The sequence below is a fragment of the Eleutherodactylus coqui genome, chromosome 2 (genome assembly GCF_035609145.1).
Source record: "Eleutherodactylus coqui strain aEleCoq1 chromosome 2, aEleCoq1.hap1, whole genome shotgun sequence".
In the NCBI taxonomy this organism is placed as follows: Eukaryota; Metazoa; Chordata; class Amphibia; order Anura; family Eleutherodactylidae; genus Eleutherodactylus; species Eleutherodactylus coqui.
In genome coordinates, this window is record NC_089838.1 from 221363708 (window position 1) to 221387285 (window position 23578).

The following is a 23578-nucleotide window of genomic DNA, read 5'->3' on the forward strand; positions in this document are numbered from 1 at the left end:
ATACTGCGCTCTCTACAAATTGCCTAATTCCACTAAACTTTACGCCACATACCATAACTCCTATATCAGCAGTGGCGTCCCAGCACAGGTGACGACATCTCCTCTGTCATGCTTGGCCTACCTCTTCATGTACAGAGTCTCTCTACAGTCAACATGGGAGTTAAGAGTCAGGGAGCTCAGAAGCTTCAGTAATCCTAAAGGATCATATTAAAATATCAATTTTTTATTTTTTTTCTAGTGGCCACCAACAGTTTTGCTGTTTAGACTGGGTCAGACTGGGCAGAGAGTGGGGAATTTAATGGTAGCTCAGTTATACTTTTGGAGACCTAGATAATGCAGTATAATAACACCATACAACCAAATAAGGTGCTTTATTTATCTCACTTGTGACTCCCTGGACACTTTCTGGAGACTGGAATAATCTATGACATTTCTTTGTCAATTGACTCCCATTTATTACAGCTGCCATAAAGAAAATACCATGTTGTAATGTCTATACAGACAATACAGGAACAATATGGATGCCTCCAGGAAAAACATTAGTGAATTACTACAACATTTAAAAAAAAAAAATAACAAGTGCAAACACACCGGGGCAGATTTACTATTGAATTCTGTCTACAAAACTGTATTACATGCTTTACATAACATTTGCTATGTGTTTTAGATACTTTTCACACTATTGTGACTGCATTAAAAAATTAATAGGAAGCGGTGCATGGCCTAAGTGTCACATAATGAGTCAAAAACGGGCATAAACTAAGGCAACTCAAAGGTGGTATGAAGTTAGACAGAAATGTCTAGAGATGCACCAAATTATCATCCAGCAAGAGCCACTGTGAAAAACTTGGTGCATTTTAAGACTGTCTAATGTAAGTTTGCCCTGTCTAACTATTAGGCCACCTGCAGATGGGCGGGTCAAATCCGGCGGCGAGAATTCTCGCCGCGGGACCCGACCCGAGTGCCTGCAGGGACCAGCGCGTACTCGCCCGCGCCCGCTGGCTCCGGCTGCATGCGCAGACCGAAGCCAGCAGCGGGTGAGTGATATTTCAGAAATAGAGCATGCCGCGATTTGTTTACTGCGCGATATTTTGCGCGGCCAAATCGCGGCTTTCTGCATAGGATTGCTTTTGTTAACGCAATCCTATGCAGGCTTCCAGCAGCGGAAATTCCGCGGGAAATCCCTCCGTGGAATTTCCGCTCGTGTGCAGGGGGCCTTAGGCAGTATAAGTAAATCTCCCATTATTTTTCTTCTGCATCCCTACATCTAATCACAGAAATGAATGTAAGTGATTCATTCCTATTTACAGAAAATCTGCTACTAACCAATAATTTGAGTACACGTTTGTTTCTTGTCTTGCAGTTCTACACAGTGAAATAAGTGTCAGATTATCAGACTTTGCAAATAATAGATGTAGAATTTTAAAAAACTCTGTGGGAGTCCCAGTGCTGTAACTTGCACATATTGGACCTTTACGGCATGTTCTTTCCATATGTCATAAATGTCTCAGCTCCTAATACCCCTTTAGCATTTACTGCAGCCCTTGGGATTAGTTCAATTGGACAATGTGACTCTTGGAAAAGAAAATATTGCACACCCCTGATCTCTATTATCTGCATTGTTCTATATTGTCTGACCAGTGAAAAATATCTGCTGTAAATGGAGGGAAACCTCCCTCAGTTTATTAACAGGTACATTGAGCACTTCATGACCCCATTGTGGAAAGAAAGATGTTTTTGTGAATTAATGAAGCAAATGTTTCCTTTTTGACTTATGTGTACAGTGTAAAGAGATGTCATTTTAAAGGAATGCAGCATCTGTAATTACTACTCAATGTGCTGGTATGCAGCTGGAATGCCGGAGTGAATATTAAGTTATTTTTACATTACCCACTCTGTTTTTCTTTGCAGATTGGTCAGCTCCATAGTACTGTTAGGATTTCAGCTGGTTTTCTCACAGCTGTCAATCGACCACAGAAAGGTAAAAAAAAATCTTCACTGTTCACCATCCAATGTTATTTTCTGTTGCCCCAGTAGTAAAAGGTTAAGCAAAGTTTGCCTTTAACTCATGTGTTTCCATTTGTAAAAAATGATGTGTCCTTTTATTGATTAGACTTGCACATTTAATCCTTGAGCAGCTGAGGCTACAAGGGAGTCAATAAATCAAGTGACTATATTTATTTGGTTTTGTTACTAATAGCCCTAATTTAACTAAATTTTCTCTGTGGTTGAAAATAAGTTCTTTACATAAATTTCCCAGCAGCGTTGCCTTAAGGTCACCTCCTTTATTCAATATTTACAGTGAGATTCTGTTCTTAAAAGTTGCCCAACATGTCAGAAGTTTAGACTAATAACTAGAGATTCTTGGTTGGAAATAAAGATGAGCGAACGTGTTCGGCTCCGCCCCTTTTCGCCCGAACACCGAACTTTGCGAGCAATTCCGTGCTCGGGCGAAAAAAGTTCGGGGGTCGCCGTGGCAGCACGGGGGGGTGCGGCGGGGAGTGGGGGGGAGAGGGAGAGAGAGAGGGCTCCCCCCTGTTCCCCGCTGCTGCCGCCCGCGCCGCCGCGCCTCTCCCCGCCCCCCGGCGCCCCCCGAATCTTTACGCGCGGACACTGAAGTCCTCGGTAAAGCCGGTGTCCGGGTGCGTAAGTGTTCGTTAAGAACACGTTCGCTCATCTCTAGTTGGGAAATTTAATGTCTTATTTTTCACATTGAAAAAAATAGTTTACATTGATACACAGATTTGTAAGAACGTAATAATACTTGTTTCTACTTTTTGTCTATCCTCTACCCCTTATACTCTGTCATCTCAATCACTACAATGTAGTATTACATGGACGGCTCAAATCCACCAGCTAGCCATTCTGGCTCTTAGAGATGGGTTCTAAACAGGGTGCCCCCCATTAATAGGGGTTTCCTGCTGAGAACCTTTTAAAACATGGATGAAAGTTGAGGGCAATTGGACAGAAAAATTACATTTGAGCAGTCTTCCATTTCATTTATTGTGGAAGAGTAAAGGCCCATTTACACGCAAAGATCTTTCAAGCGAAAATTTTAGCGATCATTTTGCATAAAGTGTTAATGGACACTAATGTCAATTGACAGTTTATCATCTTCATTTGCATGTAAAAGGGCTTTGTGGAGCTGTTTGCAGAGCCCAGCATGTGGGCTGGGCTCTGCACACGGCTACATTGTTCTCCTTGGGGCTGCCAACAGAGTACAATGTAATCTCCGGACTCCCATGGAGAACACAGTATGCGGTCTGTTGAGAGATACTTTACTTCTCTGCAGCTGAAAGATGGATTTTAAGTGACCTTAAAATCATCATTCAGTTGTAAAGTGCACAAGATGCTAGCATTTATATGTAACAATTGACGCTCATTGCGATAGTTTAAACGAATTGTGGGCGATAATTGTGGCATGTAAATGGGCCTTAATACACCTAGTCATCAGACTTTGAATAACTCATTCCTAACACCTCCTCTTCCCCTACGTCCAATTTTTCTTCTTTTCCTTTCTTTGTTGGTGTTTGCCTGTTTTGGAAGGTTGTAGAGTTGATACTTCTACTGTTTTAAATGACAAAATGGTTACATACTATCCATGTGGGCTCTTTATCTTGGCTTTGTCAATTTATTTGTTGGAAGACTGGTTGACCAGGGGACCGAACAGTTCAGTTCATACCTGTCTTGTGTAAGTTTGAAAATGTTAAATAATTTTTTTAAATTTTTTTTTGTAAAAAAAAACAACCAACTAGCCATCGAATTCACATCCCACCTCCCCTTCTCTACAATTCTCTCCTTGGCTGTCTTGATTGCATCCTTCCATTTTTACTGCACTTATACTATACTAGTAGAAAGCCCATCCCAGTACGGTGACTGTGATTATTTAGAGCTATATCCATGCTCAGGAAAGAGCTATTCAGTGGAATTAGGAATAATAGTTTATTATAATGTAAAGGTGTCAGCTATTTTGAATAGATAAAATGCTGCAAACCAAGATACTTATATCCTATATGTAACAGGTATTGTATGGGTAAGGTAACAGTGTAGACAGCAATAAGAGGGGGTGTGCCTGATAGCTCTTCTCACTGTTATAAGACCATTTCTACTATGCTGGTAATATAGATAGGTAAGTGGGTGTTACATGAAATCATGTGCCTTGTGACATTATGTGGTCTTTAGGGTGCGTTCACACAAGCGTGTTTTTGTGCGTACATACGCACGCACAAAAACACGCTTCTATTTGCAACAATGCGTTCCCTATGGTGTGTTCACATGTCCGTGCTTTAGAGGTGCGTGCCTGCAAAGATAGGACATGCGTGCACCATAGGGAATGCACGCATTGTTTTCAATGGAGCCGTGGCTGCTGCCGGCGACTCCATTGAAAGCAACCGTCTGCCGACACCCCTGCATTCTTTTTCATGGAAGGGCTTTACATATAAGCTCTTCCCTGAAAGTAAAAAATTTTAGTGTAAAAAAAAAAAAAAAATGTACTTGTCTGTCCGCCGCTGCCGTGTCCCCCGCGGGGATGAAGAACACAGATGTGTCCTTCATCCCCACTAGTTAAAAGAATTCCCTGATGTAGCAGCAGGGAATTCTTTTAACTAGCGGGGGTGAAGGAAATGCGGCAGATGTGTTCTTTATGCCCGCGGGGGTCACGGCAGCTGCGGAGAGGTTTTGTTTTTGTTTTTTTTAATTCTTTTTTATTTTATTTTTTTTTGTTTTGCACTAAAATGTTTCTTTTTCAGGGAAGGGCTTATATGTAAAGCCCTTCCCTGAAAAAAAAATGCAGGGCGCCGGCAGAGCATTGTTTTCAATGGAGCTGCCGGCAGCAGCCACGGCTCCATTGCCAACAAGCACGCAGCTGTGTTCACGCGTGTTTTTGCTCGTACCTAGGTGTGGACGTATGTACGCACCTAAGTACGCACAAAAACACGCTCGTGTGAATGCACCCTTACTATAAGCAGGTATTCTTTCATTGATTAATATGCTCCATTACCATTACCAAAAAATGTATATAGGTGGTTTTCTGACACGTAAAAAAGATAAATAATAATTGGTAGAGAATAGTGTAAAGAAATAACAACATAGTGAGTACTCCCCCTTTCACTGTGCCTCTGTTCAGCGCTGCTGATCTGCTACCCTCCACTATGCTCCCTATGAAATATTAAGGAACCACTTCATGGTTATTGCTCACATAGTAACATAGTATATTAGGCTGACAGGAGACCATGTCCATCTAGTGCAGCTAGAGATGAGCGAGCGTACTCGGAAAAGCACTACTCGCTCGAGTAATTTGCTTTATCCGAGTATCGCTGTGCTCGGGTCTGAAGATTCGGGTGCCGGCACGGAGCGGGGAGCTGCAAGGGAGAGCGGGGAGGAACGGAGGTAAGATCTTTCTCTCCCTCTCTCCCGCCCGCTCTCCCCTGCTCCCCGCTGCGACTCACCTGTCAGCCGCAGCGGCACCCTGATCTTCAGACCCGAGCACAGCGATACTCGGATAAAGCACATTACTCGAGCGAGTAGTGCTTTTCCGAGTACGCTCGCTCATCTCTAAGTGCAGCCTATTTCCAAAACTGCTGCAGCCAATTGCTGGTCTCAGGGGTCACTTGACATTCATGCACACATGACCACTAAGGCCAGCAATTGGCTGTAATGGTCATATGAGCAATTAATATGACATTGTGGCTTTACCAAGTTTTTGGTGTGTGTTTGTTTTTTTTTTTTGTTTGTTTTTTTTTTAAGAGCCATGACACCATGCTATAGGAATGGTGCTTTTTCTGATGTTTTCTCATAGACTTCTCTACAAAAAAAGAAATGAACTTCATAGCATTTTTCACCAGCTAGGAAAAATGCCAGAAAAAAAACTATGTGGGAAGGAAGCCTAAAGGAGCTTAGCTGAGCTGTTAAGGATCTATTTGATGACAATGGCAGCCAGAAGAATCCTACATAGCTTTTCTCTATAATATAGAGTGTAACGTCATGTTAGCAAATACATCACATTGCTTATATAGCACTACATTGCACAGCTTTTAATGTAGATACTTTTATATAAAATAGTACTCAAAGGTTCGCTTATATACTCCATGGTATATGCTAATGGGGGTAATTCATCATCAGATTAATTTTTAGGCCATTATTCTGGCCTGTTTTTAACCCCCTCTTCAATGCAAAATTGGCTGAATTTATCATCTTGTCACTTATTGTCACTCCACATATACCACGCCTTCTCTACTAAACACTTTTGAAAAGTGCCTAGTGAGGCTTAACATCTGTTCTATTTGGTGCAAAATCGCTAGTAAATTTATTTAAACTGATTTGCACCAAAAATAAATCACAACTTAGTTTCTACCCTTGATGGAGTATATTAGTGAGCGAACCTTTTAAAATGAAACACTTGATCCATTAGGTTCATGTGCTGTGAGCATAACTGAATATTGTATTTTAGTTGCAATCCTAATTTTAATGAATAAGGTCAGCTAAAATGAAACGTATCTTTTTGCCTGGATGCATTAACAATATCTTTCCCAGATTGCACAGTTGTTTGCTGACGGGGTGCATGTTTCAATTTTCCTCCATTTAACTGTAGCCTCATGGGATATCAAAAATTGTGTTGTAGATTTTTGTGCTGACAAGAACATCTGCATGCCCGTCAGCATAGCCAATGTTCTGATGCAGTTATTAGTCTACAGGTTCATAGAATAGTATGCATTGACCTTGAAATAGCACTGACCCTTTTGTCCCCTTGCTTCCCCTGATGCATGATTGTCTCATTTAGGGATTTTCACAAAGGTCAGTTAAGGTTTAACATACTTATTTTAGGGTCAAATTTAGCTTTTTTTTAATATGAGGGAATAGAATAGAATAAACTGTAATTTCATCACTGTGACTGGGAAGCGTTTGTTATAATTACCTGATATCTTAATTCTTTACATCTCCGCAGGGCCTAAATTACTATAGAATGCGGAGTCTGCTTTTCATCGACTCGTACACTGAGCTTCATAGGTTCCTCTATTTACTGCAAAATATCCTGACATCCAAAACTCTGTATTCATATGTAGTGTTAATACTTTTATAGACTGGTGATACTTAAACACTGCAAGATAGCAGTATGTTACCCCTTTTGGGTTTTAAGAAAATATTTTTTTCTCCTTTTTCAAGCAAACCTATTAATGCGTAATTTTGCAATTCTAATAAATGTCCAGTCCAATAAATATTAATTGGCCCCCTTACTAAAACTTTTAACTGTAAAGTTAGGGCTACATGGCAACAAATGTTGCATGAAGGAAATTGTTCTGCATTTGATTTAATAATCCGTAAAATGGATGATAATGCACATGCTGTTCCATCAGAGTCTCGTTGACTAGACAAGAGATTGTGACAAATCTTGTGATGGAATTAACCCTTCGCAATCCAATTTTGGATTCAGGGTTTCCTAGGGGGCTCTCTCTTTCTGCCATTATACAATGGCGCCACCTGCTGGCTAGAGCCAGTAATGCAGTATTGGACATGCTGAAGAGGCCCCCGAGAACAGAGCGGCCAGTAATATACAGTAAGAATACCCTGCCGGATGTCTTCCAACATCATAAGCTGTACAGCCTTCAATCAGAATGTCTGTAGACGTCAGACAGTGGATTGGAAAGGGTTAATTTTGATGTGCTTTGGCAGCAGTTTAAATCTCATAGAAATGAATGAGATGTGTCGTCAGATACCATATGATCATTTTTTTAAATTAAAAAAAATTATTGCCAAATAAAAACCATCCTAACCCCAGCCTAAGGACCGTTTCATAGGAGCGTTTTATGGGCCTGACTGCTGGTCTTCTGCCTCAAACATAGATCTCTATAATGCTGTAAGTTTGGGTCAGTAGACTCGTCCATATTGCAGGCCCATAAATGTCCTGTAATATGATAAAAGCTATCATATATTTAAATGAATTATTCAGTTCTCAAGTGCAGTATATGTCGTGTTCTAAAAAAAAATCATCCAAATTCAAACCTGCCTTTCCTTGGATTGACAAATCAAGAACTCAGGTTGCCTTTTTTCTATATTTTAGACCCCGTGATTGGTTGAGTAAACAACTGCAAATGTGTGCCAGAAGAAAAAGTGGGAAATGTTTAATCGATTTTAAATTGCTTTTTAGTTGAGACACATTTTGAAATGCAGTTGACCTTCCAAATTTGCATGATTATGCAGTTAGGGAATCACTAACGAACATGGAAATGAGCCATGTTATGTTAAACCGTACCCATCCTTAAAAAAATAAGACTAGGCATGCTACTGTAGATGTAGAGCAGCCAGAAATTATCTCCTCTATTTTTTTAATTGTTTGCATTGAAGATGAACCTTTTCCCTCATCCTGACTATTGAGTCGGCATCATTATCTTTGAGTTACGTTTGTGTTGTGCTTGGTACTGTGAGCCAATTTCTACTTCACTCTCGCAGCATGCCATCTAACAGAGAGAGAAACTGCAGCTTCATCCCCCTCCTCCTTATTTGCCATTTGCTGCATTACTGCAGGCTGAAGGTTTGGGATTAGGGAGGTTCTTCATCACATACAAAGGTTGTGCAGGCAGGGAAATGGGAACTCCAGTACAGAGTGCTGGAAAGTGATGAAGATGCCACTTTCCTCTGATTTTAGATATTTTACAAGGATTCAGGTCTGCACCATTCTCCCTCCAAAACACAATTTTGTATTCCATCTAAAGATTATTTTTTATCCTAAATAATTCTCAATAAGAGATTCAGCTTCAGTCCTTTCTACATTGCTGCCATACTGTAGGGTCCAGAATATTAGCAATTGGGGGGGGGGGGGGGTTGGTTGCATGGCCTGCAGCACATGGAGTAAGCTGCACATTCACTAGCTCCATTACCCATGGCTAATAATCGGCTTTCCGTGACATCTTTTGGGGGTCCCTGGTGACAGAATTGGATCACGTATCTCTTCTAGTGCTCCTTCGTCATGGGGAAAGCAAAAAGGAAGCTGAAGTCTGCAAGACTTGTGGAGTTCTTTCCTTTCACAAGGTCACACAGTAGAATCAGCATGCTCACTGCATCAGAGGACAGTAGTGTTGCAGCTTCACAAGGGTCCTTACCTGCTTCATCATCTGATCCTTCTCCAGGAAGCTCTGGTAATTTATCCTCAACATCCTACACTTTTGTTGGAGCTCACAGTGCAGAGAGGAGGACCTAAACCTGCTAGACATGGAAATGCTGCAGCTAACTCTGAAATGCACGTTATATCTGATTAGCAGCGCATTAGTCAACATTCTCTGTTCTCCTCCCTCAAGCCCGTGTCTGAGGAATCTCTTAAAGCTATGTTGCTGGAGTTGAGAACATCACTCCAGAAATTAATGCTGCTTTTAAAAACATACAAGCGGAGTTTCCAGCACTGGAAGACCGTACTTCTCACATTTAATTTAAAATGGCAGAATTCTCACCCCCTCACAATAAGGGCTTATCCCCATGAGTGTATATGGGCCGGCGTCTTCACGGCCGACCCATATACGCTTTCATCTAAGCAGTTCCCCCTTCCTTCCCCCTCACCGGCACTCTGCCTCTCACCTCCACTCCTGTGATTGCAACGGGAGGGGTGGCGACAGAGCCAAGCTCTGCTCTGTCCCGCCCACTCCCATTGCTGGCTATGGACAACGGGTGGGAGCTTAGCTCCCCCCCTGTCCAGCCCACTCTCAATGCAAACCCCTCGGAGGGGAGGAGAGAAGCAGAGAGTTGGGGAGGGAAGGGGGGGGACTGCTCAGATGGAAGTGTATATTGGCTGGCCATAAAAACGCCAGCCGATATGCGCTCGTGCGAATAAACCCTAAGTTAGTGGATATAAATATTGCTTTAGAGGAAGTAGGAGCACTGGAAACGAAAGTAGCAGAGTTGGAAGATTCATCTCACCGTAATATTCCGTGGCATACCTGAATCCTTTAGAGCAAAGCAGCTTGCAGAAAATCTTTGCATACAAGAATTAATCAGGTGGACATCTTCTGGTTAAGAAACAAACAATTCTCAAATATTCTTGCTGCTCCAGCAATTACCAAAAAGGAGGAGTGATCACTGCAGTGAAAAATACTGAACAATTACTTTTTACATTCCTCTAAATATTTGACCAAAATGTCATCATTACACCTTTTTTTTTTAATAACCACTGCACACCTGAAATACAGCCATCCACAATATGGTGCGCTCACAAAGCTTGTTAGGGGACACTTTATAAGCTTAGCAGCTGCAGATAATAGAGAGTAAAGCCAGTTAAGATTACATCTCTCAAATAATATTATTCACGTGAGTCAATTAAAGCATAATACTGCTCAGCCAAATCGGACATGATACGTACCCTTCACGATCAGTTACATCAACTAGATTTATATAAATATGAACTAGCACCGAGGAAAATTAAAGCCAGGTATTATAGTTGAAATAATAAAACCAGTGCATTATTAGCATCATGTCTCAGTTCTAGAGCTGCTAACTATAACATACAGTCAAACCTCTAGTTTCGTTGGTATTCCGTCCAAAAGCTATTGGACAAACTTGAAACCAATGAAACTGGAGGCAATTATTTCCATAGGAATCAATGAACATCCAATTAATTCGTTCTAGACATTTCAAAAAACACATCAAACCACATTTAGTAGAGAATAAATATGATCTTAAATACCAAAAACAATAACAATAATAAATGAATATAAAAGACTCCTGTAAAGAATAAATGAACATTGAACATGTTACTGTGTGTTATCTGTGGTGTTACATAGGACTGCAGGTTACATCTACTACATCATCTGTCCTCAGCGTTATCACTGTGTTCTCTGTGCTGTTACATGGGACTGAGGGTGACATCATTATCTGCCCTCAGCATTATCACTGTTATCTGTGGTGTTACATAGGACTGCAGGTGACATGACTGTGTTATCTGGGTAAACATGGCCACTTACATTACACTACAGTACTGTTTTACTAGCGCCCACAGCGATGCTGAAGAAAGGTGGGTAGCGTTTCAGCGTCAGGAGGAGATGCTGAGCAGGAGATCAGGTGGGCCGCGCCAGCAGCAAGGCTACGTGGGCTGATGGCCAACAATGAAACTAGAAGCAGCCAGTGAAACTAGAGGCAAAATTCTGACTTGAAAAATCACTGAAACTGTAAACCGACTAAACTAGAAGACAAAAAAAAAACTAGAGATTTGACTTTGTTTTTATATTTTTAACACACAAAGTGAAAAATATCCAACCATCAAACTATAGCAAATATTATAGACGATTGGTCGTCTCAGAGATTAGAAAACTAAGTATAGCAATCAACTCCCTACCCCACTACTGTGGAGATATCTAACCTTTTAAATTCCACTTCGCTCACTAAGACTCCATTCACATGGACTGTGATGTTTGTTTGCAATAAAAACCACACCAAAAAGTGCATTGGTGAAATCATGTTTGTTTTTACTATGTTTGTAATAAAATGTGGCAAAAAACGCACGCAGTATTGCAAATGCACTTTTTGGTGCGGTTTTTATTGCAACTGAACTGCCCCGTGTGAATGGAGCCTCAGGTGTCAGCACAAAGAAATTGGGCATAATTGAACCATTTTTTTTAAATATGAAGCATCATGGGTCGACAGGAGAGCAACCACAAAGATGTTAATAATTCCCAAAATCCTCTTCCCAAAACTATATTTAAATTAGAATTCTCTAATGTAAATAAAGTTGCGAAAGGCATCTCAAGACTTTCTTTGGTTACTTTGGACAGATCTCTGGGGAGCCCCCCTTGCTTACTTCATCGGGAAAGAGATCTAGCTATTAGAGATGAGCAAGCACACGAACGCTCGAGTCCGTGTTAGTTGAGTCGAGAACTCTACTCGAGTAACGAACCCCATTGACTACAATGGGAGACTCGAGCATTTTTTTATGTGGGATGCCGGGTGCCGAGCTTTTTATTTTCCTAGGTGTCTGTCTGTCTCTGTCTGTCTGTCTGTCTGTGTCTCTCTCTCTCTCTCTCTCTCTCTCTCTCATATTTGCCAATGCGGCGGGGAGGAGCCAAAAACTGGCGAGGGGTCGAACACAGCGTGATGCTCGTTCGAGTAACGAGCACCATCGAGTACGCTAATACTCGAACGAGCATCAAGCTCGGCAGACTACGTTCGCTCAACTCTACTAGCTATCTGTATAGCAAATAGAAGACTGGAATAAAACATTTACATTAGCAAGCTCACTTTTAAAATGTACATCTCATTTATAGTTCACAAAGAAGCTTCTCTATCGTTGGTATCTCACTCCTATACACCTTGCTGCTATTTATCCTATGAGTTCAGATCAATGCTGGAGATGCTCTGGTGCAAAGGAACCTTGAAACACATTTGTTGGTATTACACATGTGTTAACTGCTTTTAGAACCAGGCTAAATTCCTTCTTGAAAATACTTAAAGTATTCCAATAATATGGAATGCATGCATTGCAAGTTTAGGCCCTGCTGATAAGACCATAGTCTTCCATGTCCTTGTAGAAGCAAAGACTTTGATTGGAAATTTTGGAAAATCTCTAGGGTTCCTCTGATGGCTGAGCTTATCGCCTATGTTATCAACACTTGCAGGTTAGAGGGTACATTAGCAAGTATGCATGGGGACTATGCAAAATATATTAATCGCGCAAAGTGGATAAATTCACCACTTTATTCTTCATTGTGTTAACATTACATTAGCTCTAGAGATGAGCGAACGTACTCGTCCGAGCTTGATACTCGTTCGAGTATTAGGGTGTTCGAGATGCTTGTTACTCGTAACGAGTACCACGCGATGTTCGGGTTACTTTCATTTTCTTCCCTGAGAAACTTGCGCACTTTTCTGGCCAATAGAAAGACAGGGAAGGCATTACAACTTCCCCCTGCAACGTTCAAGCCCTATACCACCCCCCTGCAATGAGTGGCTGGCGAGATTAGGTGTCACCCGAGTATTAAAATCTGCCCTTCTCTATATGCGCTCAATGGGGCCGGTGGCAGCAGCGCCGACCCCATTGAGAACATATAGAAGACAAATCATTCTTCTCTGCCACAGCTGTAACAGCTGTGGCAGAGAAGAACGATGTTTGCCCAAGTTTTATAAAATGTGAATCCTTCGTAAACTTGTATTTTCTTTGGTAAAATTTTAATATGACTCATGCTTTTTTATAGAGGAAGCAATGAGTGCTGTAGAGGGTGTTCTCTCATTCTTTTAAGTGTTTCCTTTGAATGATTGTGTTATCATGGAAAACAATGTTATCAAGGTTTACCATTAGGTCCATCCTGTTGGTACACATTGAGGTTGTCCCTCTTGACCTCATGGGACAGGAAGAGGAGAGTTCCAAAGGCCACCTCCCACCACCATTCTCCAGTGTCTTTTCCTGTCCCAACGGACACAGAGGAAGTTCTCTGTGCCAGAGGAAGGATTACTCACCAAGGATTCCAGGATCTGGTGCCCACTCAGGAGAGCGGTGGGGAGACTGCTGGTGATCAGGAGTTTTGCAGACCCTTGGCAAATGCCTTAGCATTCCTGCTCTTGGGTCCGGTGTCTAGCGGCGGCTGGTGTAGGATGATGACGAGGTGTCACGCCATGTTCAATGACTTCAGAGACACGCTCCAAATTCAAAATAAAGGCGCCAAATTCAAAATAAAGGCACTAGATTTGAATCTCTGAGAGCTTTTCCTGCAGGATTCAAGCTCTGCATCTCCTCCTAACGCTATGGACAGGATGGAGGTGAGGTAGCAGGGGAAATCTGCAAACCTATGCTTGATATAATGGCACTTACCTGTTAATGCAGGATGAAACTCCATAGCCAAGGCCTGGTGAGTAGTTCACTTGAACAAAAGCTCATAGTATATGTTTGGTATAATGGCATTTTCCTGGTTATGCCGGATGAAACTCCATAGTCAAGGCCTGGTGAGTAGTTCACTGGAACAAAAACTCATAGTATATGCTTTGGTATAATGGCATTTTCTTGTTAATGCGGGATGAAAATCTATAGCCAAGACTTGGAGAGCAGTTTACTTGAACAAAAGCTCATAGTATATGTTTGGTATAATGGCATTCTCCTGTTAATGCAGGATGAAACTCCATAGTCAAGGCTTGGGGAAGGCTAATCAGGGAGGAGCTGGAATCCTTGATAGGTAATCTCCACCAGATGATCAGAGAACCAGTCACTAACCCTTACCTGGGTCCCTCTAGATCAGCAAGAAAGGACCCGTATTCATGAGCACCCTGAGGGAATGTTGCACTATACCTTAGCCAAAGATCCTGAGTTTGGCTCAGTAGTTCTGTGCTCGCTATACAAAAAGGAAAAATAATATATACTGTATAAAGATCCAGCTAGTAGAACTGATGTCTGATACTGGAGTCACAGGTGCGAGTCTGAGCAAGGACAAAACCTTTAAATCCAACAGCTGAAGCAGAAAGCAGCAACTTTGTAAAAGTCTGGTTATCTTCCATAGAGTTTAAAACTTTTGAGCTCTGGAGTAAAGTGCCTAAAAGTGATTTACAAGCAACCACCTTGTTCAAGCCCAGCTGAAAGACCCCATGAAATCATGTGCGACTGCATACAGTCTTCCAGAATCCATTATAGCAGCCACCTCGGTGGCATGCTTAGTGTGCCTGTGGCTCTCATAGCTAGGAAACTTTCTGAAGCTGGCAGGTGCCGCAGCAGAGCCGTACACGTTCAGCCAAAAAAACGCAGCATTTGAAAACTCTGCAAGGCATGCCTTATAGCCTAATGCCTGGGCAAGAGCCACCATTTCCAAAAATAAGCTATGCTCTATTCCCATCTCAGGGGAAATAGTTATTTAGAAATAAATAAATAAAGTTTTTTGGAAAAAGCGCAGGCAAGGGCAAAACTAGTAGATGAACTTACCCAAAAGATGACTAGCGTAATAGCTTCTCTTTGCCCCAGAATGACTGTATCTCCAGGATCCAAAATAGAATTTTTACCTTTTTCCCCTAAAAGGGTTATAGTTACGCCATTGGATTGAGGTTAAAATGAGTTTTAAATTCTGTGTCAAGGTTCAGTGTTCTGTTAGGAGATCCTCTGCATGGCTACTGAGCGGCAGAGATTGAGAGACCAAGGACTATCGTTCAAGGTAATACACACTCTGTTAAGAGCCAATAGAACTCTGCCTCCAATATATACTCATTAGTATGGAGTTAATTCCGTAACTGGTGTGTAGCAGATGGTCCAGATCTCAGCAGCCCAGATCTTACAAGATCGGGGATCTTAATTTGGTGTTAGACAGCTTTAGCACACCTCTCTTTGAGACCCATATATTCGGTATTGCTTAAAGTGGGCTTGACGATAGATCTAGTCTCATAACTATCCTATTTCTTTTTCCTAAAGTGGTGTTGACGCTCCACACAACAGGGAATAATTCTGCCTTACTTCTGTCAGGATTTTAAAACGACAAAGAACAGCGCTTGCACAGCTTAGATGTCAGACGTGCAGTCGTGACCTATTTACAGGCCCCATAAACCTTTTAAAAAGTCAAATAACTTATTCCTTCAATTTCAGGGGCAGAATAAGGGAAAAGCAGCATGTAAAGATACCTTCACTAGATAGATTAAAACGTCAATTCAGGAAGCATATAAAGCCAGAGATCTGCCTCCCCCTTAGGGTTTAAGAGCCCCCGCTACAAGGGCTCTCGCTTCCTCATGGGCTGAAGGTGGTGAAGCTCCACAGAGCAGATTTGTAAACCTACAATGTGATGTAGCATCCATTTTCTAAGCATTATCGCTTGGATCTCCATTCTGATAGGGAGCTGGCCTTTGGGTGGAAGATCCTCCAGGCCGTTGTCCCCTTCTAATGTGTCTGCGATGAATCTGGTATTGCCTCTGTGTGCTGTCAGGATGGACGTACTGGTAAATCAGGAATTATTCTTACCGTTAATTCCTTTTACATGAGTCCATCATGACAGCACATACTTACCCAGCCCAGTAAATTACTGTATATGATGCATGTAACATAACAGTGTGTCATTTTTCCGCAGCAATAAAAGATTGGGCCACATACCATTGTGATAATTTTGAAGCTGAGATTGGTGGTGGGAGGTGGCTGGTGGCCTTTTGAACTCTCCTCTTCCTGTCCCGCGAGGTTAAGTGGGACAACCTCCATGTGTGCTGTCATGATGGACTCATGGAAAAGGAAGTAACGGTAAGAATAATTCCCGATTTCCATGTGCTTCTAAAGTAAACAAGTAATTATTCTTTGTGCACCGAGTGAAAATCAATAGTTGGCCATCATTCATAGCTTGACTATTAAACAGCTAAAGAAAAAAAAAACCGTTAAAGGAGTTCTCTCCTTAAGTCATTCAGTCTGTGCATGCATTTACACGGGATAACAATTGTTAGAGTTGCCATGTAAGAGCTGGAGTTTGAACAACTCTAAACAATAATCGCCGCTTGTAAATGGATCATTACACAGTGAGGCCACTTTTGCACGGGCAACAAAAGCGCACGTTTTTTTTTCGCGATGCCCCATAGCTACAAAGCGCATGTATATGAAGCCTATGCATTCTAGTGGGTTTCTTCACATTAGAGATGCCTTTGTAGGCTGCTACCTTGCGAGTACAAAAGAAATAGTGGCATGCTTTATATAACTGCGATTTGTTTACCTTTTAGAGACTTCCTTTGTGTTACATCAGACAAAATCACCTTTTTCGTGCAGTCCCATGCAATTGTTACAGTAGGAAGTCCTAGTGTTTGTCCCTAAGATAAGCCCTAGCTGCATTTAAAAAAATAATAAATTTACCTAACAGGCGCAGTCTGCTCCGCCGCACTTCTGTGATTGGTCGAGCGCTGCAGTGATTAGCCTAGCCGTGGCGCTCGAGAACTATTCAGAGCTAGCACTTCCTGGAGGTAGGATTATTGAACTCCCTGACCAGGAAGCCGTGGCTGAAGATTACAAACGAGCCGTGGAACTGCCGGAGGAGAAGTGCGGCAGAGCGGACAGCTCCTGTTAGGTAATATATTGTATTTGTTCCTTCTTTATGCAGCTAGGGCCTATTTTCGGGGTAAGGCTTATATTTCAAGCCCCCCCCCCCCAAATCCCGTTGAAAGAGCACTACAAAGTTGTGCCACAAAATCGTGATATTGCCGTGAAAAAACAGAGCAATATTGCACAGAACACAGCTACAATATGGCTGTTGCCCGTGTGAAAGGGGCCTAAATACACTGTCTATTAGTTAGTGGACAGTTGGGGCCCCCCAACTTCTCTTAATGCCTTAACAAAGAGGCATAAAATGAAGCTCCAGAGCCCCAGTGCAGAACCTGTAAAAGGACCTCCAACTATAATGCTTTATTCATAGTACTGGGCTCCCTATATGGAGAAGAAAGGCTTTATGGGCCCCCTAAGGCTCCTGGGCCTGGGTGCAAACGCATCCCCTGCATCTCCTATAGTTTTGCCAGTGGTAGGAATGTGAGTGGTTGTTGATCAGTATTTTGCCCCTATGCAATACTCCTCCACATAGCAATTTACCTGTCTGGAAACTGTTGGGTAGTAGTGGATATCTGTCCTTGTGTATTTTTGTATCAGTATATTGTTAAGTATAGCCGCTGGCAATAAAACTGAAACCTTTTCTTCCCTTTGACTTACAGTTGCCTGCTTTATTCTCAATGATGTGCTTTAAAGTTATACAATTATAGAGTATTTTATCTTTTATGGCTTGATATGTGACTGGATGGTCATAGACTGTTTCTAATAATTTGGCTCACATTTCTTACACTTTGATTTAGCCAATAAATCAGATATTTACCAGCTTCATGATATGTCTAGACTACTATTCCTAAGCAGAAATACCTAAATGCACTCCAGTCCTAATAAAATCAAACATCTTGAGGACAGTTTTTACATTTATATGTTATATGCAAGAATGAAAATTGCTATGTCTGGCTATATTTGGCATGAGATATTAAACGGGATAAAGCAGATCAAGTAAACCTTGTAATAGATAAAAAGAACATATGCAGTCACCCGGGACAACAGCTAAATGGCACTGCAATCCAGAGAATCTGACTGCTTCAACATTCATTTAGTGGAGATAAAAGTCTGGCATGAGTGAACTTATTTCAGGTCTTATTATATTGCTGGAATTTGAAGGCTGGAGATTAATAAGAGAGGGAAGGAGAAATCACCAAGGAAACTTTTTCCATTATGCCTTAGCGTGCCTGAATGTATGGGCAGCACAATGCTGCCCTATAGGACAATTCAGTTGGCGCTAGGTCCGTGCTCTATACTAAGAGGAACTTTTGTCTTTCATGTCTGGAGTGGGTTGTACACAATGTATTTGCAGCAGTGATAAACAGACCGCACACTTTGTAAAAGTGCATACTATGAATTAGGATAAAGTATTTGCTGTCAGAATTATTTTGTGTGTCATACATTTAATTATGGCAATAAATATAATACAAAATGACTCAAGATGATGACTATGGAAAAGTGGTATTTTGTTATAAAAGAACCGCATACATGTTGTAGATAGGTTTTGTCCCATGAGTCCCCTGAGGTAGTGTGGCTTACAAGTTTGCTTGCATTCTGTAATTCATTAAGTGAGATAATTGTAAATTGGTTATGGTGTCCTGTTCGTCAACTCATAAGAGATCCTTGGGAAAATCTGTCTCAAGCAATATTCTAGGAGACCACTAGCATAGGATAGGTTCTGCAGGTGTAATAATGAATAGCACTAAAAAAGAGAGGCCTGATTAAGTCTTAAATTAAGTCTTAACAGTTCTTCCCATAATGTCATCTTCTCCTTTTGATCCTATTTTGAGTCCGACTGCTGGCAAACTTGAGCTAAAAAAAATTATGTGCCCTAAAGAGAGAGAGAGTATTTCAAAAGTATTCAAAAAGATCTAGAAAAGCTTAAACAGTGGGCGGCGACTAACAGAATGGTATTTAACAAGGAGAAATGCAAAGTCCTACATCTCTGCAAGAAAAATGAAAAAAGCACATACAGAATTGGAGGAACTGGGCTAAACAGCAGCACATGTGAAAAAGAGTTGGGTATACTAATATATCATAGATTGAACATGAGTCAACAATGTGATGCAGCAGCCAAAAAAGCAAACTCAATTCTGGGATGTATTAAGCGAAGCATAGAGTCTATATCATGTGAGGCCATTATCCCCCTCTACTCTTCCTTAGTTAGACCTCATCTGGAATACTGTGTCCAGTTCTGGGCACCCCACTTTCAAAAAGACATAGACAAACTGGAGCAAGTATAGAGAAGAGTTACCAAGATGGTGAGCGGTCTGCAAATCATGTCCTATGAGGAACGGTTAAAGAATCTTGGAATGTTTGGCTTACAAAAAAGAAGGCTGAGCGGAGACTTAATAGCTGTCTACAAATATCTGAAGGGCTGTCACAGTGCAGAGGGATCAGCCCTATTCTCATTTGTACAAGGAAAGACTAGAAGCAATGGGATGAAACTGAAAGGGAGGTGACACAGATTAGATATTAGAAAAAACTTTCTGGCAGGGAGGGTGATCAATGAGGGTAACAGGTTGTCAGGGGAGGTGATAAGTTCTCCTTCAATGGAAGTGTTCAAACAGAGGCTGGACAAATATCTGTCTGAGATGATTTAGTGAATCCTGCACTAAGCAGGGGGTAGGACCCGATGACCCTGGAGGTCCTTCCAACTCTACCATTCTATGAAACAAACAGCCGTTCATTTCTTCCTTCTTTTATTAAAGTAACTATCTTACTTATATTTTTTTGGTACTTGTTGGTTATCTGTCACAACTTTTTAAATTCATTTCTTAAATGTTTCACAAATATATATGCATAAAAAACACAATTTCTAAACTCTTTTTTTAATTCTCCAAAACATAAGTATTTCTGATATTAGTCAGGTGGCATAAATGCGGCAATAGCCTGCAGGATACCATGTTTCCCTGAAATTAGGACACTGTCTTATGTTAATTTTTACCTCAAAAGAGGCACAGTGTCTTATTTTTTGGGGGGGATCGGGGTTATAGTTACCTAGCCGCCAGTGTCTGTGTCCCTCGTACTGGTCCCCGCGCTACTGCAGTCCTCAGTGCTTCAGTAAGTGCTGTGATTGGTTCATCGAGTGCCGGCTCTGATTGGTTGGTGCTCGATCCAATCACAGCACTTACCGGAGGTGGGTTATTCAAAGCCCCGTTATTAGGAGAAGAGAATCCTGTCCACACTGAGAACTGCAGCCTGCTGCAGCATGGGGACCAGCGCGAGGGACACAGACGCCGGTAGCTAGGTGAGTATAAGCAAAGAGGTAAAAAAAGGAAATGCTCACCTAGCCGCCGGCGTCTGTGTCCCCTGCGCTGGTCTCCGGCGTGGTGTCAAGCTGCCGTCCTCCGCGCTGACAGGATTCTCTTCTGGTGACAGGGCTTTGAATACTTTGCATCCGGTAAGCTCTGTGATTGGATCGAGTGCGAGCCAATCAGAGCCAGCGCTCGATGAACCAATCACAGCCATTCAGTGATGTCATTCACTGAATGGCTGTGAACGATCGAGCACTGACTTTGATTGGCTAGCACTCGATCCAATCACAGGGCTCTCTTATCGGAGGCGGGGTATTCAAAGCCCCGTCACCAGAAGAGAATCCTGTCAGCGCGGAGGACTGCAGCCTGACACAGTGCCGGAGACCAGTGCAAGGGACACAGGGCTAGGTGAGTATTACTTTTTTTTAACCAAGAGTAGATAGGGTTTATTTTCAGAGGATGGCTTATATTTCAAGCCTCCCTCCGAAAAAAAATATTAACTAAAAATTAGGGCAGGGCTTCTTATCGGGGTAGGGCTTATTTTTGGGGAAACAGTGTAGCGTCAAACATATATTAAAAAGTTTTCACAAATAACCCACAAATACAATTTTTAAAACTAATTTAACCCCTTAATGACGTGCCCCCCCCCCCCTTTTTTCATTTTCGTTTTTTGCTCACAAAATCGTAACTCCTTTATTTATCCATCGACGTCACTGTATGAAGGCTTGTTTTTTGCGGGACGAGTTGTATTTTTTAATGGAGCTATTTAATGTTCCATATAATGTACTGAAAAACTTTTAAAAATTCTAAGTGGAGTAAAATAAAAAACAACATTCTGCCATCTTTCAGTGCGTCTTGTTTCTGCAGATCACAAACTGCAACAAACAGGACATGATAACTTTATTCTATGGGTTGGTACAATTACTACGATTCCAAACTCCAAAAATGTATTTTTTTTTTTTTTCTGTTTTTTTATTATAGATATGGCGAAAGGAGGGTGATTTAAACTTTTTATAACTTTTTTTTTTTTTTTTTTTTTTTTTACAATTAATAAAACTTTATTGATTTTATTTTAACTTTTTTTAAGCCCCCCAGGGGGACTACAACTGGCGACGCCTTAATCGCTCCAGAGGTATGACATAATGCTATAGCATTATGCCATATTGCAATTTGACAGGCAGCCTATCAAGTTACCCCATGGGGATGTTGCCTTTCAGAAGGAGCCCGGCTTGCCATGACACCTGTACGGCTCCCTAGATGTATAGTCCACCAGCAGCATAAATTTAACCCTCCCTGGGGTCAGGCCAATAAATGCCAAGCCAGATCCATATAAAATGATGACCGGCAGCATGAGCGGATGTGCAAAGTTACAAAAAACGTATTTATTCCCCCATTACAAGGAGTAGCGATGTTTCGGCCTATGAGGCCTTCCTCATGCTAATACCTGTACGGCTCCCTGCGATCTCATAGTGAATGTTCAGGGGACTTAAATGCCATTGTCGGAATTGACAGCGGTATTTAAAGGATGAATAGCCCCGATCGGCTATTGCCCGGGGTGTCAGCTGTAATAAACAGCTGATGCCCACGCTGTATGAAGAGGTCGCACCACAATCTCTCTTCATACGTACCCTAATGCTGCAGGAAGTAAATGTATGTCTTGGAGCTGGAAGGGGTTAAACCAGATTGTGAAATGTTTTTCAGATGTTTCTATTTTTTGATTGTAGAATCTCTTACTATGTCATCTATATTATGGCTACGAGGGTGGCCATATTTCCTGAGTTGCATTAAACAGCATTTGTAGCGTTAAAAAATATGCTTTACAGCAGCTTCATGGGCTAGTAACACAATGGACAGGAGGGGACCCATTGATTTGCATGGGAGACTGCTCTGGGCATTATCTGTGACCTATGTAGAGGTCATTCTGTGGGGAGGTGGAGTAGATGGTCACAGCTGATCATCCATTGTGAATGGTGGATCCTGTGTTCTCTACATAAAGGTGTTGCCTTTCAGTATAATCCTGTCTGTGATGGTGACATAACTGCTGTAGATTTTTCTCTTCAGATCAGGAAGGGACAGATTAGTATTAGGCTCTGTGGGCCGTGTGAAAAAGTCAGGATTTTGGGATTTTTTAAAAATAATTTTATTGTGGCTGAAAATGAAAAAAAAAATCTTAAATATGTTTAACACAAAAATGTAATTATAGAATAGGTCCTTTTCTGATGACCCTTTTCCTTTTAAATCTTTGTCTGGCTATAAGACAACTGTCTGCTGCAGAAACCTCTCCACTTGCTCTTTTTGCAGTAGGATACAAGGAATGTCAAACCCCACCCCTCAGGTATCTGAAAATGGACTCAGAACAGTGGGCACCTATGTTCTCTTCAAGATTTCTATAAGACTTTCAGATAAATTCAGCTAATCATGCAAAGTGACAAACAGTATGGGCAAGTTTATCTGTGGTTCCTCTTCTAGTCCATTCTACTCAATAGGCTTTCAGGGACCATAGTAATTCAGGAACCATAAACTTTCACTCCCTTATCAGTGTTTCGCTAAAAATGTCAGTGTACCTCTTGTAGCATTCCTGGCCTGAGGCCCCCCCCCCTCCCCAACAGTAATTTAGGGACCATGAATCTTTCACTCCGCTATCAGTGCCTAGACAAAAAAAGTTTGTTTGCTGTTGCAGAATTCCTTTTAAGTGCGAACCAATCACATCCATATCTGTGCCTTGTCATAAGTATGTAGTTATAAGTGTGTATAAATATCCATGCCTCTTCAGATCGAATCCATTAAGCCTGAAGAAGAACCCTGAGAGGTTCGCAAGCTCGCTATAACATCATGTATTTTTGTTAGCCATTAAAAGGTATCCTATCTACAAGATTACGTGGTTTCTCTTGCTGAGAACAATCACATTTTACTCAATAGGCATTGAGACACCTTTTTGAGACATTTTTTTTTAACTTTTCTTCCGAACGTTCTGTGGCAGATGAGCCACTGTAGCGGTGTGTAAAGTGGTGGCCATGAGGCTCAATAAAGCTGGTTGCGACTAGCTTTAAAACCTGAGTCTGTTGTCTTGGAATGTATTTTAGTGCATGTGCCCACCTATCTTGCTGATGGCCAGCAGTCCACTAATTAGTCCAATAGTACACTTACCAGTCCACCGGCACTGAATAGTGGATTGCTCTGTAGATTATATGTGGCACAAGGGGCTGAGATAGCAAATGAGACTGATTATGTGCTGGGACACCTGATTATCAGTCCCTACTGAATTCACCTCAACACTGGGCTTATCAACCCTACAGAAGGCATATCCGTGGCAAGGAGCAGCCTGGGGCTG

General features: G+C 41.6%; 1 protein-coding gene across 2 annotated transcripts in view; it reads left to right on the forward strand.

Moving 5' to 3' along the window:
• THSD4 (thrombospondin type 1 domain containing 4) overlaps nt 1-23578 on the forward strand; it is a 696080-nt gene that overhangs the window by 64660 nt on the left and 607842 nt on the right. For both annotated transcript variants that reach the window (XM_066592520.1, XM_066592521.1), the window contains exon 3: nt 1912-1981. In XM_066592520.1, the coding sequence (XP_066448617.1) occupies nt 1912-1981 (70 nt within the window). The remainder of the gene's footprint in view (nt 1-1911; nt 1982-23578) is intronic.